The following is a 23,078-nucleotide window of genomic DNA, read 5'->3' as shown; positions in this document are numbered from 1 at the left end:
TAGTAGTAGTAGTAGTAGTAGTAGTAGTAGTAGTAGTAGTAGTAGTTTTTGTAATTTTATTTTTATTAAAAAACAAAAAGAACATTAAAAGAAGGTGAGTTTACAGGGGAAAAACATAGTGTGAAGGCGGCTGACCCATCAGCTAATTGAGGGGATGAATTGGCTGATGAATTATTATTATTATTATTATTATTATTATTATTGTTATTATTATTATTATTATTAGAAGTAGTAGTGCTTTTTGTCATTTTATTTTTATTAAAAGAATGAAAAGAAGATTAAAAGAAGGTGAATTTACTGGGAAAAACATAGTGTGAAGGCAGATGACCCATCTAATCATGGGGATGAATTGGCTACATTTCCACAGGTGCATGTGAATGGGTCCTGATGTAGTGCAGGGTGTGGGATATGTGTAGCTCTCACTGTGGTAGCGTTGCTTGGACCGTCAAAGGTTACTCCAAGTCAGGGGGAACCTGCCCAGAGGTTCCTGCCCCAGTACCATCCCTGGGATTTCACTTTGGAGTAGTTGTGAGATTTGGGGACAGGCCTTTGACCAAGTAAAAAAAAAAAATTGCTGGTACTTTAATACAGCTGTAAGTCGCACTGTCCTTCCCCCATTTTTCAGTAATTAAAGATAGACTGTCGAATGGACATAACACTGGACAGTCAAATAAAAGAACCCAGCTGTTGGTGCCCAAGAGCCACAGGATAATTCTGGGCATAGGTCAGGATAAAACAACCAAATGAGTGATGTGTGTAAAACCTACTGACAATCAAATCAAATTTTAATTCAAATTCAAATTTTATTTGTCACACGCATAACCATACACAGTACGACTTGCAGTGAAATGCTTTATACAACTGTTCCAACATAAAAAAGAAAATATAGAAAAATATTAAATATAAAGAAAAATATTAAATATAAAGAAAAATATTAAATATAAGAAAAATATATACATAAAAATATATGAAGGGATTTTAAAAAAATGTATAAAAGTGTATAAGAATATATATGTGGATATATGGATGGTGGCAGCAGCAGTCTGACAGTACCGATATAAAGAGTGGAGTGTAATCAGAGTGTAACTGTAAACATATATATAAAAATATATGAAATTTGTATTTGCTGTCTTTTTCACATTTCAAATGTCTTTGTACTTACTGGTACTGACCCCCACCCTGCCACTTTTGGTTCATTTAAATTCAGTATGTTGATCAAATCAGACTAGGCAAATGAACTAATAGGTGAGAAAGTATTTGTGGTTAAAACAATAAAGATTAAGTGGTAAAATGGATTTTTATCAATCAATTTTAGCAGCTAATTTTGTTCGTTGCTATGGTAGGACTGATGTAGTGGCGGAACCTTTAGAAACACTTTTGTTTCTACAGGGAGCATGAATATGTGTGCGTCAGTGGCGCGAGCTGCTCGAATTTTTCCTATTATTACACAGTGACAGTTGAAATTAATGAGTTCATTTAAAGTCATTTAGAAGAAATAAATCTCCCAGTGTCCACAAAGTACAACTTTAGCAGCTGAAGTGACAATGAAGTTCCGAGCGAAGATAAATGACGTGGGATGTCTCAATCATTTCACACGTAGGTAAACAATTCAAAGTAGTTCAGTTGTCAGACAAGCTGGTTTCTCCTGTATGCGGTAACATGGAACTGCAGCTCTTCGACTGTAGAAATACAATGAACTGTTTTAATAAATTGATATATTTGCGAGTTGAATGTGTCCATCGTTCCCTGCATTAACATGACGCTATGTTTGAGTAAGAGGATGTAGAGCAGTAGAGCAGTGCTGGTGCCTGTGGTATCATCCTCAGTGCTTTAAGACGTGACATGGCTCAGTTTTATATGCTGATGTGTTATTAGCATTTGTGAAGGTTTTTGGATATCATAACATGTTACATGCGGAGGATTTCTCCGAAATTCAGATTTCTGAATAAGATAGGATAGAGTTTAATTAGAATAGAAAATAATAGATTATAACATTTCTTGTAGTAAGAAGAAGTCATCTTCGGACATGACACCACAAATGACCTATAGTTTATATATAAATATTCACAAAACAAATACAGAGTCAAACCAACTATTCATCAATTTACAGTATATCAAGAAACAGTTACTGATGAAACAATAATTTTTATTGCTGTAAATATTGGTAAGAAGATTTAAAATGAAGAATAAGAAGTGATGGGTAGGACAGACAATGGTGATCAGTGATTGGCTGTTTGGAACAATGATGATCAGTGATTGGCTGTTTGGAACAATGATGATCAGTGATTGGCTGTTGGGGACAATGGTGATCAGTGATTGGCTGTTGGGAACAATGGTGATCACTCATTGGCTGTTGGGAACAATGGTGATCAGTGATTGGCTATTGGGAACAATGGTGATCAGTGATTGGCTATTGGGGACAATGGTGATCAGTGATTGGCTATTGGGGACAATGGTGATCAGTGATTGGCTATTGGGGACAATGGTGATCAGTGATTGGCTATTGGGGACAATGGTGATCAGTGATTGGCTATTGGGAACAATGGTGAGCAGTGATTGGCTATTGGGGACAATGGTGATCAGTGATTGGCTGTTGGGAACAATGGCGGTCAGTGATTGGCTGTTGGGGACAATGGCGATCAGTGATTGGCTGTTGGGAACAATGGTAATCAGTGATTGGCTGTTGGGAATAATGGTGATCACTCATTGGCTGTTGGGAACAATGGTGATCAGTGATTGGCTATTGGGAACAATGGTGATCAGTGATTGGCTATTGGGAACAATGGTGATCAGTGATTGGCTATTGGGGACAATGGTGATCAGTGATTGGCTATTGGGAACAATGGTGATCAGTGATTGGCTATTGGGAACAATGGTGATCAGTGATTGGCTATTGGGGACAATGGTGATCAGTGATTGGCTGCTGGGAATAATGGTGATCAGTGATTGGTCATTGGCTTTACACACTGAGAGTGAATCAAGCCAACCTGCCCTCTTAACTCCTATAACCAGCAGCTGTGATGTGAAGCTGGAGAACTGTATTGAGTTTAAGACATTCAGCCCACACGGGAAGGTGCTGCTCTTATTTCTTGTGGCATAGCTCACAGTTTTAAGACAGACCTAGTTAATCACTGACAGCCCAGAGCCGGACCAGGACCAGACACAAAGGCTAAACCAGCTGTCTTCTAACTGTCTTCAGGCATCACTCAGGTTCCACCATATTGAGACTGTGTCTGTTTCCCTAGCTAATTACCTTATTCTAGTAATCTACTTAACATATAATTAGATCTAGGCTAATTGGAATTTCCAAATTGTCGCAATTGTGCCCTGAGATGGATTGGATGGAATGTTGATCAGGCTCATTGTGTCTACAGGTGTGGTGAATACCATTACAAAACTCACAAAGACTTGTGTTGTACGACTTACTGTCGACAACATTTTCTTCGTCCTTTCTGGAAAAGTCGCCAATGGAGGAGTCAGTATGTGGTGTGAGTTACTGCAGGTAAACCCCATATACATTCTTTCATTACGTTTTGGTTATGTCAAAAACAGACAAGTGACAAATTACTGTAAAATCCAACATGAAGTAGGCCACCATGAGCCGCCAGAACAGCTTTAATGTGCCCTGGCATAGATTCTATACATCTCTGGAGCTGCAGTGGAGGGATGAACTGTTTCTTCCAAAACATATTACCTCATTTGGTGTTTTGATGGTGGTGGTGGAGAATGCTGTCTAACACATCAGTCCAGAATCTCCCTTAGGTGACAGAGAAGGGCAAAGCATTTGATTTACATCATTTTCATCCTCATCAAATTGTGTATAGATTTTGCAGTGAATCTTCCCTCAAGGACAGAGGTATTTAAACTGTGGAGCACACAAAGAATTTGTGTGGGGGAGGAACACCAAAAAGTAACTATTTAAATTACATCATCAAACCTGCCAACTGTAACGCATGTTGCATAGGAGCTCCGCGTTTTATCATCTGACTATTCCAGAATGCAAAAATACACAAAAGAGTTGAATTTTTTCCCCAAAAAATGGCAGATGATCCAATTGACATATGAATCTGGAATGACTGACAGTTGTATAGTTCCGATATTAACTGACACTCTCTGGAAGCCCCGCCCCCTTCTCCATTGGACAATACTTTGAGTTCATTAATGTGAAATCAAATCTATCAATGTGTTTGACTTAGCTATCAATAAATAATATATAGTTAACATCAGTTAATTATATTTATTAGGGATGCACTGAAATGGTTGAAAAAAATCATCGAAAATTGCAGATTAATTTTTTTTGGGGGGGTGTTAGGGGTTGTGCAAGTTCTTAAAAAACTAGGAAGTGATTCGAGAGGTTTGAATACGTCTGCATTAAGAGGACTAGTGGACCCAAACCATGGCATCCGAATGCCTCCTTCAGCATAACAGAGCCACTGTTTTTTCCTTTAATTTGTCACCTCTCTGTGTAAGACATCACGTGTTTCATTTTTTTTAACTGGTTGCCTTACAAGCACATTCTACATGCTTAAGTCATGAGTCCTGGACTAACCTTCCATTTTATTCTCTCAAAGGTTAATTTTTTTGATGAATATCAACTGGAAGGTGTATCAGAAGACGCTAATGAGATATGTTTAGAAGTAAATCCAGAGAATCTATCCAGAGCTTTAAAAACCGCACAGAATGCCAAGTCCGTCAAAATAAAACTGACAAAGAAGCACTATCCATGCCTCACTCTAGCTGCAGAGCTGGTAAGGGTCTTTAAAAATATATATTAACTTTTTTTTTTTTTAATGATGATTTGTTTTGGAAGTGGTGTTAGAGAGTTAAAATATTCCATTTGTGTGAATGGTTATAGTGATGTCAAGTATCTTGAATGGCCTCGAAATAAAGCAGCAGCGTAAGATTCATAAAAATCATGTTTAAGAAATTTTGATTCTGAAGCATATGAATAGAATTTGCAGTCCTTGTTAAGCAGCATCAGTTTATTTTTGTCATATGGAGACAAAAATGTGGAATTGTATCACTGATTTTCCTCTGGTTCTATTATTTAGCTGAGCATAGTTGCAAAATCTCCCTTGATTACCACCTGTGAACTAAAACAATATTGTAATTAACTCTTGTTGATGAGATTTAATATTTTTCTCTCTCTCTTCCAAGCCCTCTCTCTCGTCCATAAGTCGCGTTGTCACCCATGACATCCCCGTTGACGTCATTCCCAGAAGGCTTTGGCATGATTTTAAAGAGCCCAGTATGCCAGACTTTGATGTAAGTGAATTGGCATCTCTGGTCACTGAATAAAAGGGAATTTAAGGCATCTTTATGTTGACATAGGTGCCAAGGTGCCAGGTAAGAGGACGTTTGGATGCTGGTTAAAATGTTTGCTAGACGTGCAGTCATATATTATAGCTGGTATTATTTATAATTCCGAGGTGTTTAAATGTATCAGATGGGTTTTCAATTTTAAAATAACGTAGACTCAGAAAAAAAGTAAAATATTGAATATGGTCCTACCATCAAGACCTATCATGTACATTAGAGTCCAAAAGTCTGAGACAATATTGAAATTTTTATTATATTGATTTTTTTTTTCATTTAAAATTGGAAATAAACAGAAGGTTTTAGAATTTTGAAATATTTAAAACAAAGAAAGCTAGTGTTCAATATCTTGAATATTTAATATTCAAGATTCTGCAAAATTTTTATGTCCCTATTTAACGGTAAGCACACTTGTGATAGTGAACATGTTAACTGCTTTGTACAAATTTTCCTCATGCCTAATCTCTTCTACTGAAGCATGTGTTCAGATGACACTCTGATGGATTTGATCTAAAATGGATCATAAGGTTTTGCACAAACTTGTGGAGTCCATGCCAGCTCGAGTGCACACTCTCAATAAAGCAAAAAAAGGAGACACATAATTCATGTAAATATTTCAAAGATTCTACTTTTCACTCAAGTTGCTGTCAATAATATAATCTGTAATGCAAATTGTTGTATTAAATTAGAAAAGAATGCAAAATAGAAGCATTTTCACCAGTACTCTCTGACTTTCGGACCCCACTGTACGTATAGGCGATACTCTCTCGCGCTATAACGTGTGTGTTTGTGCATGTCCAAGTGGGACCACAGAGCAAAAACCTACAAATGTGAACCAAAATCTGCTGTCATTAGCTATTACACTTAAAAAGCTGAGTTTCAGGAAAACAACAAGGTGTGAAAATGTACTATTTGTACTGAAAGTTGTAGGTGCTGATCAGTTTTAATCAAGATGACAATCAGTCATGTTTTGTGTAAAACTTTTCAAGCAGATTTTTTAAAATATAAAGAATAAAGAATAAGATTCCACCATTTTGTTGTGTGACTGAATATGAAATGGCATACACTAGATGTAGTGCACTATGTAAAACAGTTATTTAAAATGAAATTTTAAATTTCAGACGTTGTAATAATCTTCCACTGAATGTTAGTACCCGTTATAAATTTTAACGTTACTATTTTCAACCATTGTAATTAGCAAAATCAGTAGGTGATAAGATTATCTAAAGGTGACAATTACTAATGAGTTGAATATAATATAAGTTGAATTCACTCTTAGCAGTCTCTACTGCAGCAGAAAATCAATGATTTATCAAAAACAGAGCTTTGCTTTTAACCGTAATTATCCTAATGGTTGTTGTAGCCTGATTAGCATCCATAACCACATAGCTGTAGTGGCACATTTGTAACAGATTTCAACGATTTAAAGATGACTAGCTGTTTAGAGAGCTTCTTTCGCGGATGGAATGATAAGTATTAACAAGTTTGCCCAAAAAGAATTAGCAGGCTTACAAAATGTTTTTTCTCAAGTTGCAGAGGACTCAAAAGTGTTTCAGATGATGCATTGTTTGTGAAAAAAAAGCACATGCTGATTTTTATTTATCTACTACCATAAAAACAAATTCATTTTTATGCTGGTTTATGCTAGATGGTGACCATTCTTATGTGCAGACTCATCAGTTTAGACTTGCCTTTAGATCCATTAGTATGAGTTAATTTTGTTTTTTCAAAATGTTTGAGAGAGGAATATAAAATCTCAAGGACTGAACATGCAGATAGATGTTTTCTTTCACTCGAAACCAGAAACCTTCTTTGTTGCCCACAAAGTGGCTCACATCCATTTGGTCAGTTGAGGCAGTCATAGGTCTGTTATTTCAAAATATTTGTTACTGTTGCTACAGGTTGCCACCCAGTCACATCCTATCCTACTAAATATATCAGATTAGTACACCACCAAGGGTGCTGTTACTATTTTTTGATATACCGATGAATACGTAGTAGAGTATCATATTTGTAGGTAGGATTTAATACCAAAATTGCATAGCATGCATCTTAAAGTGAGCTGTAAGTGTAGCGGATGAATGCTCAGTCTAATGCTATTGTATAAGCTTCTGAACAAGCGTGGAAGCAAGTGTGGAAGCCGTATTGTTTCATTAAACCAAATTTGCAGTGATTAATGTGATAATTACAAGTAGGTCTATTCATGTGGCAATATATTGAAAAAAATATTACCTAGACTCTTATTAGACTCTTATTAGATTTTTATTTTGATTAATATATTCATATATTCATATTTCCTCATTCACATTCATATAGCAGTGTATTAGTCCTTTATATACATATATATATATCTTCTTCATTCCCCATTCCCCTTTCTGATTTTTCAGGTTTAAAGGTGAGTGCTTGTGTTTAAAGGCAATGGTCTGTATGCTATTGAAAAACCCTGTTTCAGACACCTCTACTCAAGAAAAATCTGGCAACCTCGGAGGTGTGAACTACGCATAAGTGATTCTGATTACATACAGGCATAATCTAAACAGTCCCAAAAAGAAAATGACTTAAGTATGTGCATAGCCCATTTCTGTATTAACTTTCTAGCCATTTCTGATTAACTGTCATTGCTGTAACCGTTGGACTTTTGGTCGGTGACTCTGAATATGGCCCAGCGTACAGCTTAGGACATGGCCACAGCCTCCCATTGTTTATATTAACAAACCTGTTAGCATCACAATAAATGGTGAAACTAAAAAACTAAATGACATTAAATAGGCTCATCTTCTGGTGCTTAAGTGGCTAAGTTGTTTCTACACTTTAGTGTTGAAACTTACGATAGCGTCAGATTGAAAACAAGAAGAACTTATTAAAGGCTATACTATCCAAGACTGTCAGAGTGTACATGGACATACTATATCTACAGTGCCTTGTAGTATTAAGTATTTCCCCATTTGAACTTTTCCATGTTTTGTGTTATAACCTAGAACTGAAATGAACTTAATTGGGACTATATGCAACCATTTGGTATCAGAAGTTGAAGGAAGTCCACCTGTATGCAATTAAAATGTCATGTGATCCCAATATAATACTCAATATATATACATTTTTAGAGCACATGCCTAAACAACGAGCATCATGAAGAGCAAGGAGCAATCCAAACACATCCAGGACAAAGTTTTGGAAAAATATCAGAGTTTGGTTATAATATCCCAAACTTTGAACATCCCACAGAGCACCATTAAGTCCATTATTATAAAAATTATTATTATTATAAACTATTATAAAAATGGACAGAATATGGTACAAACCCTGCGTAGAAGAGGCAGTGACTGGGTAAGGAGGGCATTAGTCTGAGAAGCAACCAAGAAGTTGCTTCTCAGAATTAGTACTCTGAATTAGTATCTACAGGCAATATAGGACAAGATTAGCTAATATCAGCAATAGCAGGCTTAGCAACAGTAACCAAAATTCAGAAACAACAGACTATCAATGTTTTGACCAGCTGAATTGAGCCACGTCATTAAAAGGCGTGATTGGTTGTAACTATAGTACACCCTTAGAGCTGATTTGCAGCAGAAAGCAGGTTATCAAATAATTTTTGAATGTGGCAAACACTATTAAGCAAGTCTAGTGAGTAACTCTTAAGATGTATGTCTGCATGTTCATATGTTTTTTTTATAGTGCTGCTGTGAAGTGGTATTTATGTCTTAATTTTTCCTCTGTTATTCCTCTTCCAGATGTCTAACTCTGTGAACAATTTATTTATTTTTAGGTTAGCATATATCTACCCCCACTGAAGACTATGAAGAGTGTGGTAGACAGAATGAAGAACCTCTCCAACTATTTGGTGAGTATCAGAAAGATTGACTATTTAGTATAGGAACTAGTCTTTATTGGAAATTTGGCATACTGGACCTTGGTAACCAAATAATGAGTGGACAGTAGAACGTGAGATTACAACAGAGAAATCTTTGCACTGGTACCTGTAATAGTACAGTACAGTAGCCAAACTAATATACAGTACATAATACGTTCATATTTACACTCACCAACCAATTTAATAGGAACACCTGTACGCCTGCTCATTCAAGCAATTATGCCATCAGCCAATCATGTGATTTTCACACAGCAGTCTCTAGAGTTTACACAGAATGGTGCAGAAATTAAAAAAAAATAATAAGAAATCCAGTGAATGGAAGTTTTGTGAGCAGAGACACCTTGTGATGAGAGAAGTTAGAGGAGAATGGCCAGACTGGTTCCAACTGACAGAAAGGTTAAGATAACTGAAATAATCAGTCTTTACAAACGTGGTAGGCAGAAAAGCATCCTAGGATGCACGTCGCAGTGAACCCTTTCAACAGCAGACCCACATTGGGTTCCACTCCTGTCAGTCAAGAACAGCAATCTGAGGCTACACTGGGCACAGGCTCACTGAGACTGGACAGTTCTATGATCTATGTCAGGTCAGTTGACATCACAGCGATCTGATCCCCCTTTCCCAAATACTCAGTTACTGTGAATCCTGTGAGCCAAACATCCTAACTATTTTTGTCTATTGAGAGATTTCTTTGCATGCCAATTGAACATACTGAATCTAATTAATTAAACTATGCTAGATATATACATTTTTTTAAGTCAAGTCAAGTGGAGTTTATTGTCATTTCAAACATATACAGTCAGTTAGTACATAGTGAAACGAAACAACGTTTCTCCAGGACCAAGATGCTACATAAAACAAACACAGAACCAACACAGAACTACAAAGGACTACATAAATTTATACATAAAGTGCACAAGTGCGAACATGTGCAGACAGCACAAGACAGTACAATGACTACTGGGATAGACAATGGGCACGGTAAGTCCCAGTGCAGCGCCGACCAGTACACAGTTCTATTAGAAAGTGAATCCAGTGACAATAGTGCAAAGAGTACATATAAGTTGCTGAAATAGTGTAAACATAAGAAGTAGCAGCCCATGTACAGTATAATAAATATTGTAGCAGCATAATCTAATGTGCAAAAAAATTGCAAAGAGGATGGAGGATGAACAGTTGTGTGTATGTGTGTGTTCTTTCAGTCCAGTTTCTGAGTATTTAAAAACTCACCTCAGCAAAATAGTACCATCATCTCTCTCTCTCTCATTCTCATTGTCAGGTAGTGGAGGCTAACCTAAGTGGTGAAATGAATCTGAAGATTGAAACAGATCTAGTGTCTGTTACAACACACTTCAAAGATCTTGGCAATCCTCCATGGGGTGAGTTTGTTAATTAAGGAAGGTCACATCTGCTTGTATAGTAATTTACAGTGGGGTGGGATAGAAGTAAGTTGTTTAGCTCCAGCATCTTGTGCAACCCAAGCTTTCAATAGAGCAATTTCAAAATAAACTGAAAACAAATTCATATGACTATTAATGCAGAAATATAGAAGTACTCAAGCTTGATTAGCATTAACATTCCAATTAATAAGTCAGTAATATTAAGAAAAGTACTTGAAATGGGTAAAATCACAATTATAATATCATTTGTATGAAACCTCATAGCACCAGAAGGGTTTAATCAAATACCCAACATTCTACTGGGAACCAATCAAAATTGTAAGTTAAAAAAAAATCTAAATTATTAATTAAATTAAATCTGTTTTAGATCTCCAACCTGAGGTAATAATAGCACTTTTTTTTTCAGGTGCTACTGTGCCAGAATATTAACTAGAGAAGCATAGAAAGAATGCAAAAAAGTGTGTGCTAGCTAGCACTCCAGAGCAATATTAATCTTAATTCTGATTGTACCTGGTGTTAAGACATTTTTAAGCAGCATTATGTCACACAAATGATTCTTCTTTAAGTCGATTCTGTGAGGTTACATCCTAGAGATGAGCCGTACATATGAATAGTATTTTGATACAATTTATCACTGACCAAATTAGATAATATGCCATTGTTAGATCCAGACTAATCTTTGAGCACCCTCTTGCGTTGATGTTCTTTATTTCATTTTCCACAGGTGCCTCACAGTCTCAGAGTCAGAGCAGAGATGTCGAGGCCATGGCACATGCACGAGTGGATATTAGGAAACTTCAGCAATTCCTTATGGGGCAGCAGGTCAACCCAACCAAGTCCATGTGCAGTGAGTACCTTATACAAGGAAATAAGCACTATCAGAAATTACAGCTTGGCAAGATGGGATAAAATGACTTAGGACTGTGAATTGGTAACGGTCCAAGGGTTTGGCATAACCACAAAACAAATGACAGTGGATCTGTGGAAGGGTTTTATCTACTTTAATTATGAGTAAGGGGAAAGGGGAAGGGATCATGTATTGTGTATAGTTAGTGTAGTCTATAGTTAGCGTAGTGTATAGTTAGCGTAGTGTATAGTTAGCGTAGTGTATCGTTAGCGTAGTGTCTAGTTAGCGTAGTGTATCGTTAGCGTAGTCTATAGTTAGCGTAGTGTATAATTAGCGTAGTCTATAGTTAGCGTAGTGTATCGTTAGTGTAGTCTATAGTTAGCGTAGTGTATCGTTAGTGTAGTCTATAGTTAACGTAGTGTATAGTTAGTGTAGTGTCTAGTTAGCGTAGTGTATCGTTAGCGTAGTGTATAGTTAACGTAGTGTATAGTTAGTGTAGTGTCTAGTTAGCGTAGTGTATCGTTAGCGTAGTCTATAGTTAGCGTAGTGTATAATTAGCGTAGTGTATCGTTAGTGTAGTCTATAGTTAGCGTAGTGTATAGTTAACGTAGTGTATAGTTAGTGTAGTGTATCGTTAGCGTAGTGTATCGTTAGTGTAGTGTATCGTTAGCGTATTGTATCGTTAGCGTAGTGTATCGTTAGCGTGGTGTATAGTTAGTGTAGTGTATCGTTAGTGTAGTGTATCGTTAGCGTAGTGTATAGTTAGCGTATTGTATAGTTAGCATGGTGTATCGTTAGCATGGTGTATAGTTAGCGTAGTGTATAGTTAGTGTAGTGTATCGTTAGTGTAGTGTATCGTTAGTGTAGTGTATAGTTAGCGTAGTGTATAGTTAGTGTAGTGTATCGTTAGCGTGGTGTATCGTTAGCGTGGTGTATAGTTAGCGTAGTGTATAGTTAGTGTAGTGTATCGTTAGTGTAGTGTATCGTTAGTGTAGTCTATAGTTAGCGTAGTGTATAGTTAGCGTAGTGTATAGTTAGCGTGGTGTATCGTTAGCGTGGTGTATCGTTAGCGTGGTGTATAGTTAGTGTAGTGTATCGTTAGCGTAGTGTATCGTTAGCGTAGTGTATCGTTAGCGTAGTGTATAGTTAGCGTAGTGTATCGTTAGTGTGGTGTATAGTTAGCGTAGTGTATAGTTAGCGTAGTGTATCGTTAGCGTGGTGTATAGTTAGCGTAGTGTATAGTTAGCGTAGTGTATCGTTAGCGTAGTGTATCGTTAGCGTGGTGTATAGTTAGCGTAGTGTATCGTTAGCGTAGTGTATCGTTAGCGTAGTGTATCGTTAGCGTGGTGTATCGTTAGCGTGGTGTATCGTTAGCGTAGTGTATCGTTAGCGTAGTGTATCGTTAGCGTGGTGTATCGTTAGCGTGGTGTATCGTTAGCGTGGTGTATAGTTAGCGTAGTGTATAGTTAGCGTAGTGTATCGTTAATGTAGTGTATAGTTAGCGTAGTGTATAGTTAGCGTAGTGTATCGTTAATGTAGTGTATCGTTAGCGTAGTGTATAGTTAGCGTAGTGTATCGTTAGCGTAGTGTATCGTTAATGTAGTGTATCGTTAGCGTAGTGTATCGTTAATGTAGTGTATCGTTAGCGTAGTGTATAGTTAGCGTAGTGTATCGTTAGCGTAGTGTATCGTTAATGTAGTGTATCGTTAGCGTAGTGTATCGTTAGCGTAGTGTATCGTTAGCGTAGTGTATCGTTAGTGTGGTGTATAGTTAGCGTAGTGTATCGTTAGCGTAGTGTATCGTTAGTGTAGTGTATCGTTAGTGTGGTGTATAGTTAGCGTAGTGTATCGTTAGCGTAGTGTATCGTTAGTGTAGTGTATAGTTAGTGTTGGAAGTAAGAGGTTGGTGGAGGCGCAGTGCAAAACGTGATTTGATGCGGCCACGGCATGTTCTCTTAATTTGCTTGAAATTTCACAATCTGATTTAATCTAGTACTAGTCTATTACAAAAACAAAAATTATATTACTATACTGTCTATAATATTTGCTTAAGAGAGTGTGAGATCACAATCAGTCAGTGTCCTACATCTGTATCATATAGTATAGGTCAGTGAAACGTGATGTTTAATCACCTAATCAGACAGATTTGTGGGACAAACATTTAGTGAGAATTTATTTTACACACATTCTGTAAATATAAATTATTAGGTAGAAGATACAAAAATTTGGTCTTGGTTGTATTTCACAGGTTAAAACATTAAAACTGAATGTTACATTAGATGTGTGTGTAATCAGTTACATATCTTTACATAATAAAGATAAAGAGTCAGAAGTTACACTGGCATTCTTAATTTCTCTTTTCTACAGATATTGTTGACAAAAGGATTATTCATTTGATTCTCCTTCAGGAGGATGTGTCTCTTCAGTACTTCATCCCAGCTGTGGCGTAGTGGGAATGTTTGTATTCAAATTTACTTTCCACACTGATAGAATATTCAAAACACAGTATCTAATGAACACATCTGTTAAACGTTTCCCTATATATATATATAATTTTTTACCAGTTTTTATTAAAAATGTTACTCTGGAATACGTACACTGCTCCACTACTCCACACTAACCAGTTTAAAATTGATGTTGTGTAACATTTTGTATAGTTGAGATGCAACTGTTTGTTTTGCAATAAAGTAAAGATTGTTAAAGGAAATGATCTCTGTAAAAGGCCATTTCATATTTTGTATCAGTGCTTCTAATCGATTTTTGGAATTTCTAGTTTGATTTTTTTTTTTTATTACTTGCCAGAAATACTACCAGGAACTGGATCTTTGTTACCAGTAATAAATTCTTCCCTTATCATTATACACTTACTCAATACCTTGTGTTAGTATTTATCAAACTAATTGGCATTGGGCTAGGGATAGGGTTACAGAAACTATATACAGCTTCCATACTTTCAGAAGATTCTATCAGATCACAATGCAAACAGATTTTTTAGCTAATTGTTTTGTGTGTAGAGCTCTTCTTTGATTTTTATACATTTTTAATTGTATTAGTCCTATAGGCATTTGGCAAGGGTTGTGGTCATGAATGCACTGTTTCCAAATGTAATATTCTAGCAATTCAAATAGATTTGGAAACCAACTGGTTTGTGTTTCCAATACATGTATGATTTTTAACCATTTATTCATGTATTAAATGTGTTGCCATGGGGCTAAGTTTAGGATTGCCTGGATTTGAGATACCTCCAAACAAGATAACCCTCGATCTCCAGTAAGCAGGTAGCTCTGATCGCTTGTTCGTGAGTGGAGGAGAAAACAGGTTTGAGAAGAGATGCATAAAACCTGGGTGCTATTTTGTCAGAAGAAGGTAAACATATGAATTATTTCCAATTATTAACCAATTTCTCTAACAGAACATAAATTAAATATGATCCTAAAAATAATAATTACCATTTCCTGCAAGTAAACAGTGAAGTCACTTTGTGTGTTTAGAACAGGCTGTACAGAGTGGTCAGTAAAAGCTGTTTTATTTGAGAGGTGCAGCACATCATACTGTATGGAAATGAAGTTGCTATGCTCTTTATTAATCATATTATCTGTATGCTCTTATTCTTTTATGAATATTTCGGCTAATATAATATGTATTATATTAGATTTTTTCAGTGAGATACACTATATGGCCAAAAGTATGTGGACACCTGACCATCACATCCATATGTGGGTCTTCCCCACACTGTTGCCACAAAGTTAGAAGCACAGAATTGTCTAGAACATATTTGTATGCTTTAATATTAGGATTTCCCTTTACTGGAACTATGGGGCTGAGCCCAAACCTGTTCAAGTATGACAATGCTCCTGTGCACAAATTGAGGTCCATAAAGACATGGTTTGCCAAAGTTGGAGTGGAAAAAAACTCAAGTAGCCTGCACAGAGCTCTGACCTCATCCCCACTGAATACCTTTGGGATGAACTGGAACACTGACTGCATTCAACAGTGCCTTTGTTCATTCACCGACTTCACTAATGCTCTTGTGGCTGAATGAGGAAAAATACAGAACCACAGCCACGTTCCAAAATCTAGTGGAAAGCCTTCCCAGAAGAGTGGAGGTTATTATAACAGCAAAGTGGAGACTAAACTTGGAATTTTTATTTGACTTAACTAGACTGGAACTTGGAATTAACATTTCTACTAGTAAAAATGTTATTGTAAATAATATTGTAAATGCACCTGCAGTTCTATGAACACTGGAATACCACAAGGGGTAGTGTCTCTAGTGTGCCTGCGCCTGCATGCTGAGAAGTTCAGAAAAGCCACAAAGTCAGAGTGATATAGTATTTGTTATGAATAACTTTGAGCCACATGACTTCTTTTGTGGAACCTATATGCCGAGTGCCTACTGCACATCAACCTATAAGGGCTTACAGTATATCTGTCAAATAGAAAGATTTAAAAAATCATTAGTATTTCAAAAGAGGTCATTCGTATTCCTCATTGGAATTTAAAAGGTATGGATCACCTGCTGCCACTGGTGCACTTACAGCACATATTTTATAATCACAATATCCATCCATCCATCCATCCATTTTCTGTACTGCTAATCCTACCCTGGGTCACGATGAGCCTGGAGCCTATCCCAGAGGACACAGGGCAAAAGGCAGGGGACACCCTGGACAGGGTGCCAATCCATCACAAGGCACAATAGCATGCACACACTCCGGATAATCTGGAAATGCCAGTCAGCCTGCAACGCACGTCTTTGGGGGAGAAAACCGGAGTACCCAGAGGAAACCCCCGAAGCACAGGGAGAACATGCAAACGCCACACACACAGGGCGGTGGTGGGAATCGAACCCCCATCCCAGGAGGTGCGAGGCAACAGTGCTATCCACTAAGCTCCCTAATCACAATATGTAAAAATTTCTGTTTATTATTTTAATATTCCACTTATTTCTATTATTTCGCATATTTTTAGTTTAGGGTGTATTAATTCTTACAGGAATATGTGTAATGGCTGATGCATGCAGCTAGTGGCAGCATACAACGTGGAGTAAAAGAAAAATGGAAAAAAAAAAAAAAAAGTGTGGCTTGACTGTCTTGACTATACACAGCCTGCAGTGGAGACAAGGCGCAGCTGCGCTCGAGCTCAACCTCAACACACCCACTGTTTACGTCTGCACGTGAGGATGACGCGTCAGCTTTCCACAGCGTCACACCGACCCAAAATCAGAAAATCTTCATAGCCTGTCGTCCATTTCCTGTACTAAACACATAACTATTGTGAAACAGCCATTAAACATTCTTTCTTACAAGGATACACCACACTGGCTGCTCCGGTGTCCAGGGTTGCCATGTCTGCGTCATATATATACAATGTTTTACCAGGAAACAAAAACTCACAATTTTATACACACTTATTTTAAATTTAGCTGCTTTCAGAAACTACCAGAACGACTGCAAAATACATTGTAATATTAAAAAAATTAAGTTCAAATATTTTAATACAGCACTAAAAACACGGTTTCTGTTCGGGGAGAAAATGCGGTCACACTCAGTTGGCAACCCCACATCACCCGTGAGTGTCACTATGGCGAATAATTGACGTAGATTCCAGCCAATTATATCGGAACATGCAGAACGCCCTCGCTGAGACCCGCCCACTTCCGGTCTGCGGAGACCCCGGTCTCCACTCGATCTAGTAGCCAGTGCTGAGAGAAATACGAGCTGGCGGGCTTCAGGTGGGTCGCTGTTTCAATTTCTAATGTTTCTCTGCTACAGAACGCCAAAAAAACTAGCGAGGTAAAGACTGTAGGTAGGTAAAGACTGTATAGACGTCGGTGAGTGTGTACGTAGTAAAGCTGGAGTGTGCTGTAAACTTTGGTTTTATTAATTTGAGCCAGTGAGCTCCTTCAGATCTGGGTGAGTTTAACGCGGAGTGTGTGGTAGCTGACAGCCGCCATATAGCCTACTAGCTTCCTAGCACATTATCTGGGAAAGGTGTTTGAGAAAAAGCTGTGTATTCAGGGTGATACTAAATGTAATTCTAAGTGTAAATGTAAAATAATATCGCATTTGGGATTCTTCTTGGCCAGTGTGTGTGTGTGTGTGTGTGTGTGTGTGTGTGTGTGTGGCACAGGTTTGCAGCAGGACATGGCTAGCTGGTGATGCTTGATGCTGACTAGCTGTAATACTCCAGGGTTTAGGTTAGTGCTTAGGACGCTTTCTAGCTCAAAACACTCATTTCTCCCCTCATCCAACTTTTCATTTTCTACCCATCTGACTTATTAGCTAGCTAGTTCAGCTCAAATGAGATTTTCTATACTGGCACTTGTTAGTGTTTTTGTTTTGTTCTTGCAGAACACACCTTCTTAATTAAGGATAGCTAACTATGCATGGACTATGCATGTGTGTCTGAAACTTCCTCCACCAGTGAGAGTAAAACTACATATACTTCATTTGGTGTTTATTATTTTCAGCATTCCATCTACATGTTCTAAGCAGTTTCTCAGCCGCCGTATCATGTTTTTGCTCAACTTCTTCCCATTGGTTCCTTTTCAGACCTGTATTTTAAAAACTTTGTGTCATGCCTGCAAGAGAAGCCCATGCTGCAGTTATCAGACAGGCCATCAATCAAGGAAACATTATGCTTCTTATGTAAAGCTGCATGTGTGCAGCAGTAATTATAGACGAGTCCATCCAAGATCAGGATGTCAGGGGTCTGGGGGAGTGAGACTAAAAATATCTGAATAGCTGCTAGCTGGGTAACATGACCTTAAAGGCAAACTTGCCAACCTTGAGAGTTCAGAAAGAAGACTAAGCAAAGTTTTGACAGAATTTCGATTCCTACAGTCAGGCGACGTTATTGACGATCACAAATTACACTGTTGTTGAATTATTGAAAAGGATTGGTCAATTATTGAATCAGATGGTTGATTAATTTTCTATAACATCAGCGCTGACAATAGTTCAGGCTGTAATACAAATGAGAGGTTTATATTAATGCTCTGGTTGTAGTTGTTTGTGTAGCAACAGTTCATTCAGAGGGATTTGTATGGTGGACGATCTGCATAATCCAAGACTAATAATAAATAGATTTTAAAAACTGTGTGCTATTGTTATTTACAATTTAAAAAAGCATAAGAAGCATGGAGAAGCTTTCTGTAAGAAGATGTTTAGGTAAAATTTATGGAGCGAGTCTCAGGTGTCGGCGCTTTGTAACTGTCAGTAAGTTTTCCGCCACAGAGGACAGAGGACTTTGCACTGTGTGCAGGACAGAGAACTGTGTTTTTGGTTTTTTTTGTCTAATTAACCTTGAGAGAGAAAGAAGAGAGGCTGGTGAGGGAACAACGAATGGCTTGTGGATGTTCCACAACCGTTCATGAATTAAAAATTTAAATGAAAGATTTTTGGCAAATCGGTATAAGAGGAATAAAACACTTTGGGATGTCCTGTTGTAGGAAAATAATCTGTTCTGGATTCCTCATGTAATAAGTTAACAGCAAAAGTGCCCATATGTAGCCCAAATTAAGATGCCATGACTCTAAAACACATCCAGGCCAAAGCTCTAACAAAAGTAGATCAAAATTTAATGTAAGGAGCTTCAGATGCAGAAGTGCTGCTTGCATTGCTTTGCATTGCATTCTCTGCTTGAAAATGTTTTAAATGATGTTTTAAAAATGCATGTTTAATTAGCAGAAATGAAAATAAAATCATTCACCTATGATCACATTGGTTTGAGGCAAGTCCAGATCTGTTGCTTTCAAGCATTTTTTTTTTTAAGCTGATAAAGTGAGGAGTTGTAAAAGAGGATGTCTCCAAAGTGTTAAAACAGATGAATGAGCATGGTGCTGGGTCTGTCAGGGAAGAAGATTTAACCTCTGGATGACACTGGGAAAGTTAAGTGAAAATTAGGATTCGTAGAGCTGACAACATTATCAGACTTTAGGTGTTAGGTTTTCTTACTGCAGTATGCTTTTGGCTCTGCTGATATTTCTGCAGAGCTATCTTGAGTGCCGCAGGCTGCTAAAATGATGATGATTCTTTTTTTTAAACTCTCATATCTCTTTCTCACTGCAGGTCCATTGATAAAAGTTTATAAGGCTGCATTCTCATGGCGGCAACCTCCCAGCTGTTTCGGGTAATCCATAGCAGGGGGTTTGGTCGTACTTGTTTGCCATCCGTTTTGTGCCAAACCTGCTTCCAACTCCATCATCCATGCACCAGTGTCTACCAACCAAATGCAGCTTCAGATCCAATTCAGCCCCTGTTGCGGAGCTACAGGACATCCGCTGCACGGCTCACGTACTACCTCACACCACCTCAGGTGAACAGCATCCTGAAAGCCAATGAATACAGCTTCAAAGTGCCTGAGTTTGATGGCAAAAACCTCAGCTCGGTCATGGGGTTCGATAGTAATCAACTCCCAGCCAATGCACCTATCGAGGACCGGCGCAGTGCAGCGACGTGCTTGCAGACACGTGGCATGCTCTATGGTGTCTTTGATGGGCATGCAGGCTGTGCCTGTGCCCAGGCATTGAGCGAGAGGCTCTTCTACTACATAGCCGTGGCCATGCTGCCGCACGAAACACTTGCCGAGCTGGAGAACGCCGTGGAGAGCGGCCGGCCACTTCAGCCCATCCTGCAGTGGCACAAGCACCCAAATGACTACTTCAGCCGCGAGGCGTCACGCCTCTATTTCAACAGCTTGCGCACGTACTGGCAGGAACTGCTGGACCTGAGCACACCTGGAGAACACCCTGTCATTTCTGAAGTGTTGGTGAACGCCTTCAAACGCCTAGACAATGACATCTCTTTGGAGGCACAGGTGGGGGATGCCAATTCCTTCCTGCACTACTGGGTGTTAAGTGTGGCCTTCTCAGGTGCCACGGCATGCGTGGCACACATAGACGGTGCTGACTTGCACGTGGCAAATGCGGGTGATGGCCGTGCTGTTCTGGGTGTGCAGGAGCCCGATGGCTCGTTCTCGGCACTGACCCTCTCCAATGACCACAATGCACAGAATGAGGCCGAGGTTCAACGCGTACGTTCTGAGCACCCTCACTCTGAGGCCAAGACAGTGGTGAGGCAGGACAGGCTGCTAGGTCTCCTCATGCCGTTTCGTGCATTCGGTGATGTCAAGTTCAAGTGGAGTGTGGAACTGCAGCGGCGCGTGCTGGAGTCCGGCCCAGACCAACTTCACGAGAACGAGCACGCCAAGTTTGTGCCGCCCAACTACTACACACCACCGTACCTGACAGCTGAGCCTGAGGTGACGTATCACCGGCTTCGGCCACAAGACCGCTTCTTGGTGCTTGGTTCGGATGGATTGTGGGAGACGCTGCACCGGCAGGAGGTCGTGCGTATCGTGGGCGAGCACCTGACTGGAGTGCGCCAGCAGCAACCCATCAGTGTGGGCGGCTACAGGGTCACCCTGGGCCAAATGCAGGGTCTTCTGCAGGAGAGGAAGGCACGTGTCTCCTCCACGTTTCAAGACCAGAACGCAGCCACGCACCTGATCCGCCACGCTGTAGGCAATAATGAATTTGGCATGGTGGATCACGAGAGGCTTTCCAAGATGCTCAGCTTGCCAGAGGAGCTAGCACGCATGTACAGAGATGATATCACCATCATTATAGTGCAATTTAACCCACACGTCATAGGAGCTCAGCAGAACTGAATGTACTCTTTATTTCTTTGTTTCTGTTACACTGCTTTTGTAAACACTCATGAATAGATGATGAGCAAGATGGTAGTGGCGGGGGTGGTGTGTGTGTGTGTGTGTGTGTGTGTGTGTTGGGGGGTGTTAACATATCATGCTGTATTATCATATTTATGCACCATAATCACAATTCTGTCTGCAGTTGTCTGAGTTCCTCAGTACAGTGAAGGAAAATATGAGGAGTGAAAGAGAAATTTGGGTTTAACTTGGAGATGTCTGAGGATGCTTTGTTGTTGGTTTGCAGTGTATATGCTTGTTTAAAAGAAATTGCCTTAGTTTGTATCATTCATGCTGCATCCCATTAACTTGAGCACTAAAGCCAAAAACTAAGGAAAGTGTTGACATTTCAGTATTGCCTACTACCGGAAATGTTCAAAGTAAGTGTTAACTTTTCAGGTAATAACACATTGCTGTGAAAAATATTTAGAATCCTGTAGCAAAACTCATATTTTAAAGAATCCCAAATTCTCAGCTGAAAATGATTAATTAATTAAGGAAAAGATTGTTCATTCATTGTTCACAAATTCGAATTTTTTTTTTTTTTTTTTTTTTGCACCACTGTTGTCTGAGTACATCTTCAAAAAAGCAACTTTTTCCTGTAGACTAAAGACAGAAGACACACAATTCAATTTTCAGTGCATCCTTGCATTAAGAGGGATAAAGACTAATTGTGTGTTTGATCAGTTTAATCAGACTATCAGTAGTAAAAGCCTGATTGTGATCATCATGATCTTAATCATAAAGATGTCTTTGAGATACTGGACATGGTGCAGGTCGTTTGTGCAGTAGCTTAATAATAAGCAACTGAATCCATATTGTTTTCCAAATCAGTGACCAAAAATGCAGTATTTTATTGATACCCATGATTATTACAAGCAGGAGCAAAGCATTCATATCTGGTCCTGGTTGTAGTGTTGAGTAGAATTCATCATTTCATGGCCTGTGTCACTGAGGGATATTGGGTGCAGATAGTTACTGATGTTAACGAGGACACGAAAGTGAATTGGTTTGTGTATTTACGCATGACTCTGTCTTTGCGTCTATGCCACTGTGGTCAATTATGTAACGAAATACATTGTTTTATAGACTGAACCTGCTTAGTCCACACTCTTCAAGTGAGACTTGTGTCGTGAGAGTTTAAATGCACGCAGGCTGATTGTAATTTCTCTGACGCTTATGGTGTGCATTGTGACTGAAGACAACAAACGCCCATCAGTCCAGTAAGTGTTACACTTCTGCTTGTCTGTAGAAGGTCAAAACGAATGTAGCTTTGATTTCCAGCTGATAGCATCAGCCTCACTCTTCTGCAGTAAATACAAATTTTAACAGCTTTTAGCGACACCTGCACGTAAACGACATTTAAATGCGAATGAAACTACTAATCATCTTGTTTAACAACTTTTTCTAACACGTGGCCAACTTTATGAATTGTATTAGCTTATAGTGGCACAAGGGAGATGGGATACCTGTGAAAATGTACGGTTATTAAAATGATGAAAGCTATCATGGCCTTCCTGGTCAAAATTCACTGAAAGGAGCAGGAAACAAGGCTAAAGAGATACTTTTGTCCTTCAAATTAATGCACGCGTCCCTCCTCTCTCTGACGTTTGATATATTAAAAGTATAAGATATGTACATATTTAACTTGACATGGTTATCTTCAAAATTGCATGTCTCGTACCTTATCTCTTGCATTCGATACATTAAATATCCACATCTGTAACAGGTATATTTATATGTATAACTTATACATATTTGTGTATGAATATGGGAACTCTGGTATTTTGTATTTAAATATTTTAATAAAACATTAAATACAACTAATAAATCTTTGAACTGTGTGCTGATATTTAATGTGTTGTGATTGCAATGAGGGTTCTTTTTTTTTCTTTTCTTTTTTTTTTGTATAAAACAGTAGATTTTAGTAGAAG

At 38.5% G+C, this 23,078-nt stretch overlaps 2 protein-coding genes across 5 annotated transcripts; both read left to right on the top strand.

Annotated features, from left to right (window-relative positions):
• Positions 1-1,365: 1,365 nt before the first annotated feature.
• On the top strand, positions 1,366-14,292 carry hus1 (HUS1 checkpoint clamp component). Of its 2 annotated transcripts, none has more exons than XM_026924028.3 (8): positions 1,366-1,596; positions 3,375-3,502; positions 4,572-4,748; positions 5,158-5,265; positions 9,083-9,157; positions 10,467-10,566; positions 11,312-11,434; positions 13,801-14,292. In XM_026924028.3, exons 1-8 carry the CDS (start codon positions 1,545-1,547, stop codon positions 13,881-13,883), a joined length of 846 nt encoding a protein of 281 aa, XP_026779829.2. In that variant the 5' UTR covers positions 1,366-1,544; the 3' UTR covers positions 13,884-14,292. The 2 variants fall into 2 exon arrangements, with proteins under 2 accessions (XP_026779829.2, XP_026779830.2); XM_026924029.3 differs by having other exon boundaries at positions 1,366-1,600.
• Positions 14,293-17,065: 2,773 nt separating this feature from the next.
• Positions 17,066-22,983, top strand: pdp1 (pyruvate dehydrogenase phosphatase catalytic subunit 1). Of its 3 annotated transcripts, none has more exons than XM_026924822.3 (2): positions 17,066-17,167; positions 19,506-22,983. In XM_026924822.3, the coding sequence occupies exon 2, from the start codon at positions 19,540-19,542 to the stop codon at positions 21,103-21,105; it is 1,566 nt and encodes a 521-aa protein (XP_026780623.1). In that variant the 5' UTR covers positions 17,066-17,167; positions 19,506-19,539; the 3' UTR covers positions 21,106-22,983. The 3 variants fall into 3 exon arrangements, with proteins under 3 accessions (XP_026780623.1, XP_034153833.1, XP_026780624.1); XM_034297942.2 differs by lacking the exon at positions 17,066-17,167 and adding an exon at positions 17,324-17,348; XM_026924823.3 differs by lacking the exon at positions 17,066-17,167 and adding an exon at positions 17,370-17,632.
• The last annotated feature ends 95 nt before the right edge of the window (positions 22,984-23,078 follow it).

Source organism: Pangasianodon hypophthalmus, chromosome 22 (assembly GCF_027358585.1).
Source record: "Pangasianodon hypophthalmus isolate fPanHyp1 chromosome 22, fPanHyp1.pri, whole genome shotgun sequence".
NCBI classification, from domain to species: domain Eukaryota; kingdom Metazoa; phylum Chordata; class Actinopteri; order Siluriformes; family Pangasiidae; genus Pangasianodon; species Pangasianodon hypophthalmus.
This window is presented reverse-complemented; position numbering and strand designations above follow the sequence as displayed.

Coding starts and splice junctions, on each gene's coding strand:
- hus1 (XM_026924028.3), top strand. CDS start 1,545: ATGAAGTTCCGAGCGAAGATAAATGACGTGGGATGTCTCAATCATTTC. Junction 9,158..10,466: donor AGAACCTCTCCAACTATTTG/GTGAGTATCAGA, acceptor TCTCATTGTCAG/GTAGTGGAGGCTAACCTAAG. Junction 11,435..13,800: donor CCCAACCAAGTCCATGTGCA/GTGAGTACCTTA, acceptor TCTTTTCTACAG/ATATTGTTGACAAAAGGATT.
- pdp1 (XM_026924822.3), top strand. CDS start 19,540: ATGGCGGCAACCTCCCAGCTGTTTCGGGTAATCCATAGCAGGGGGTTT.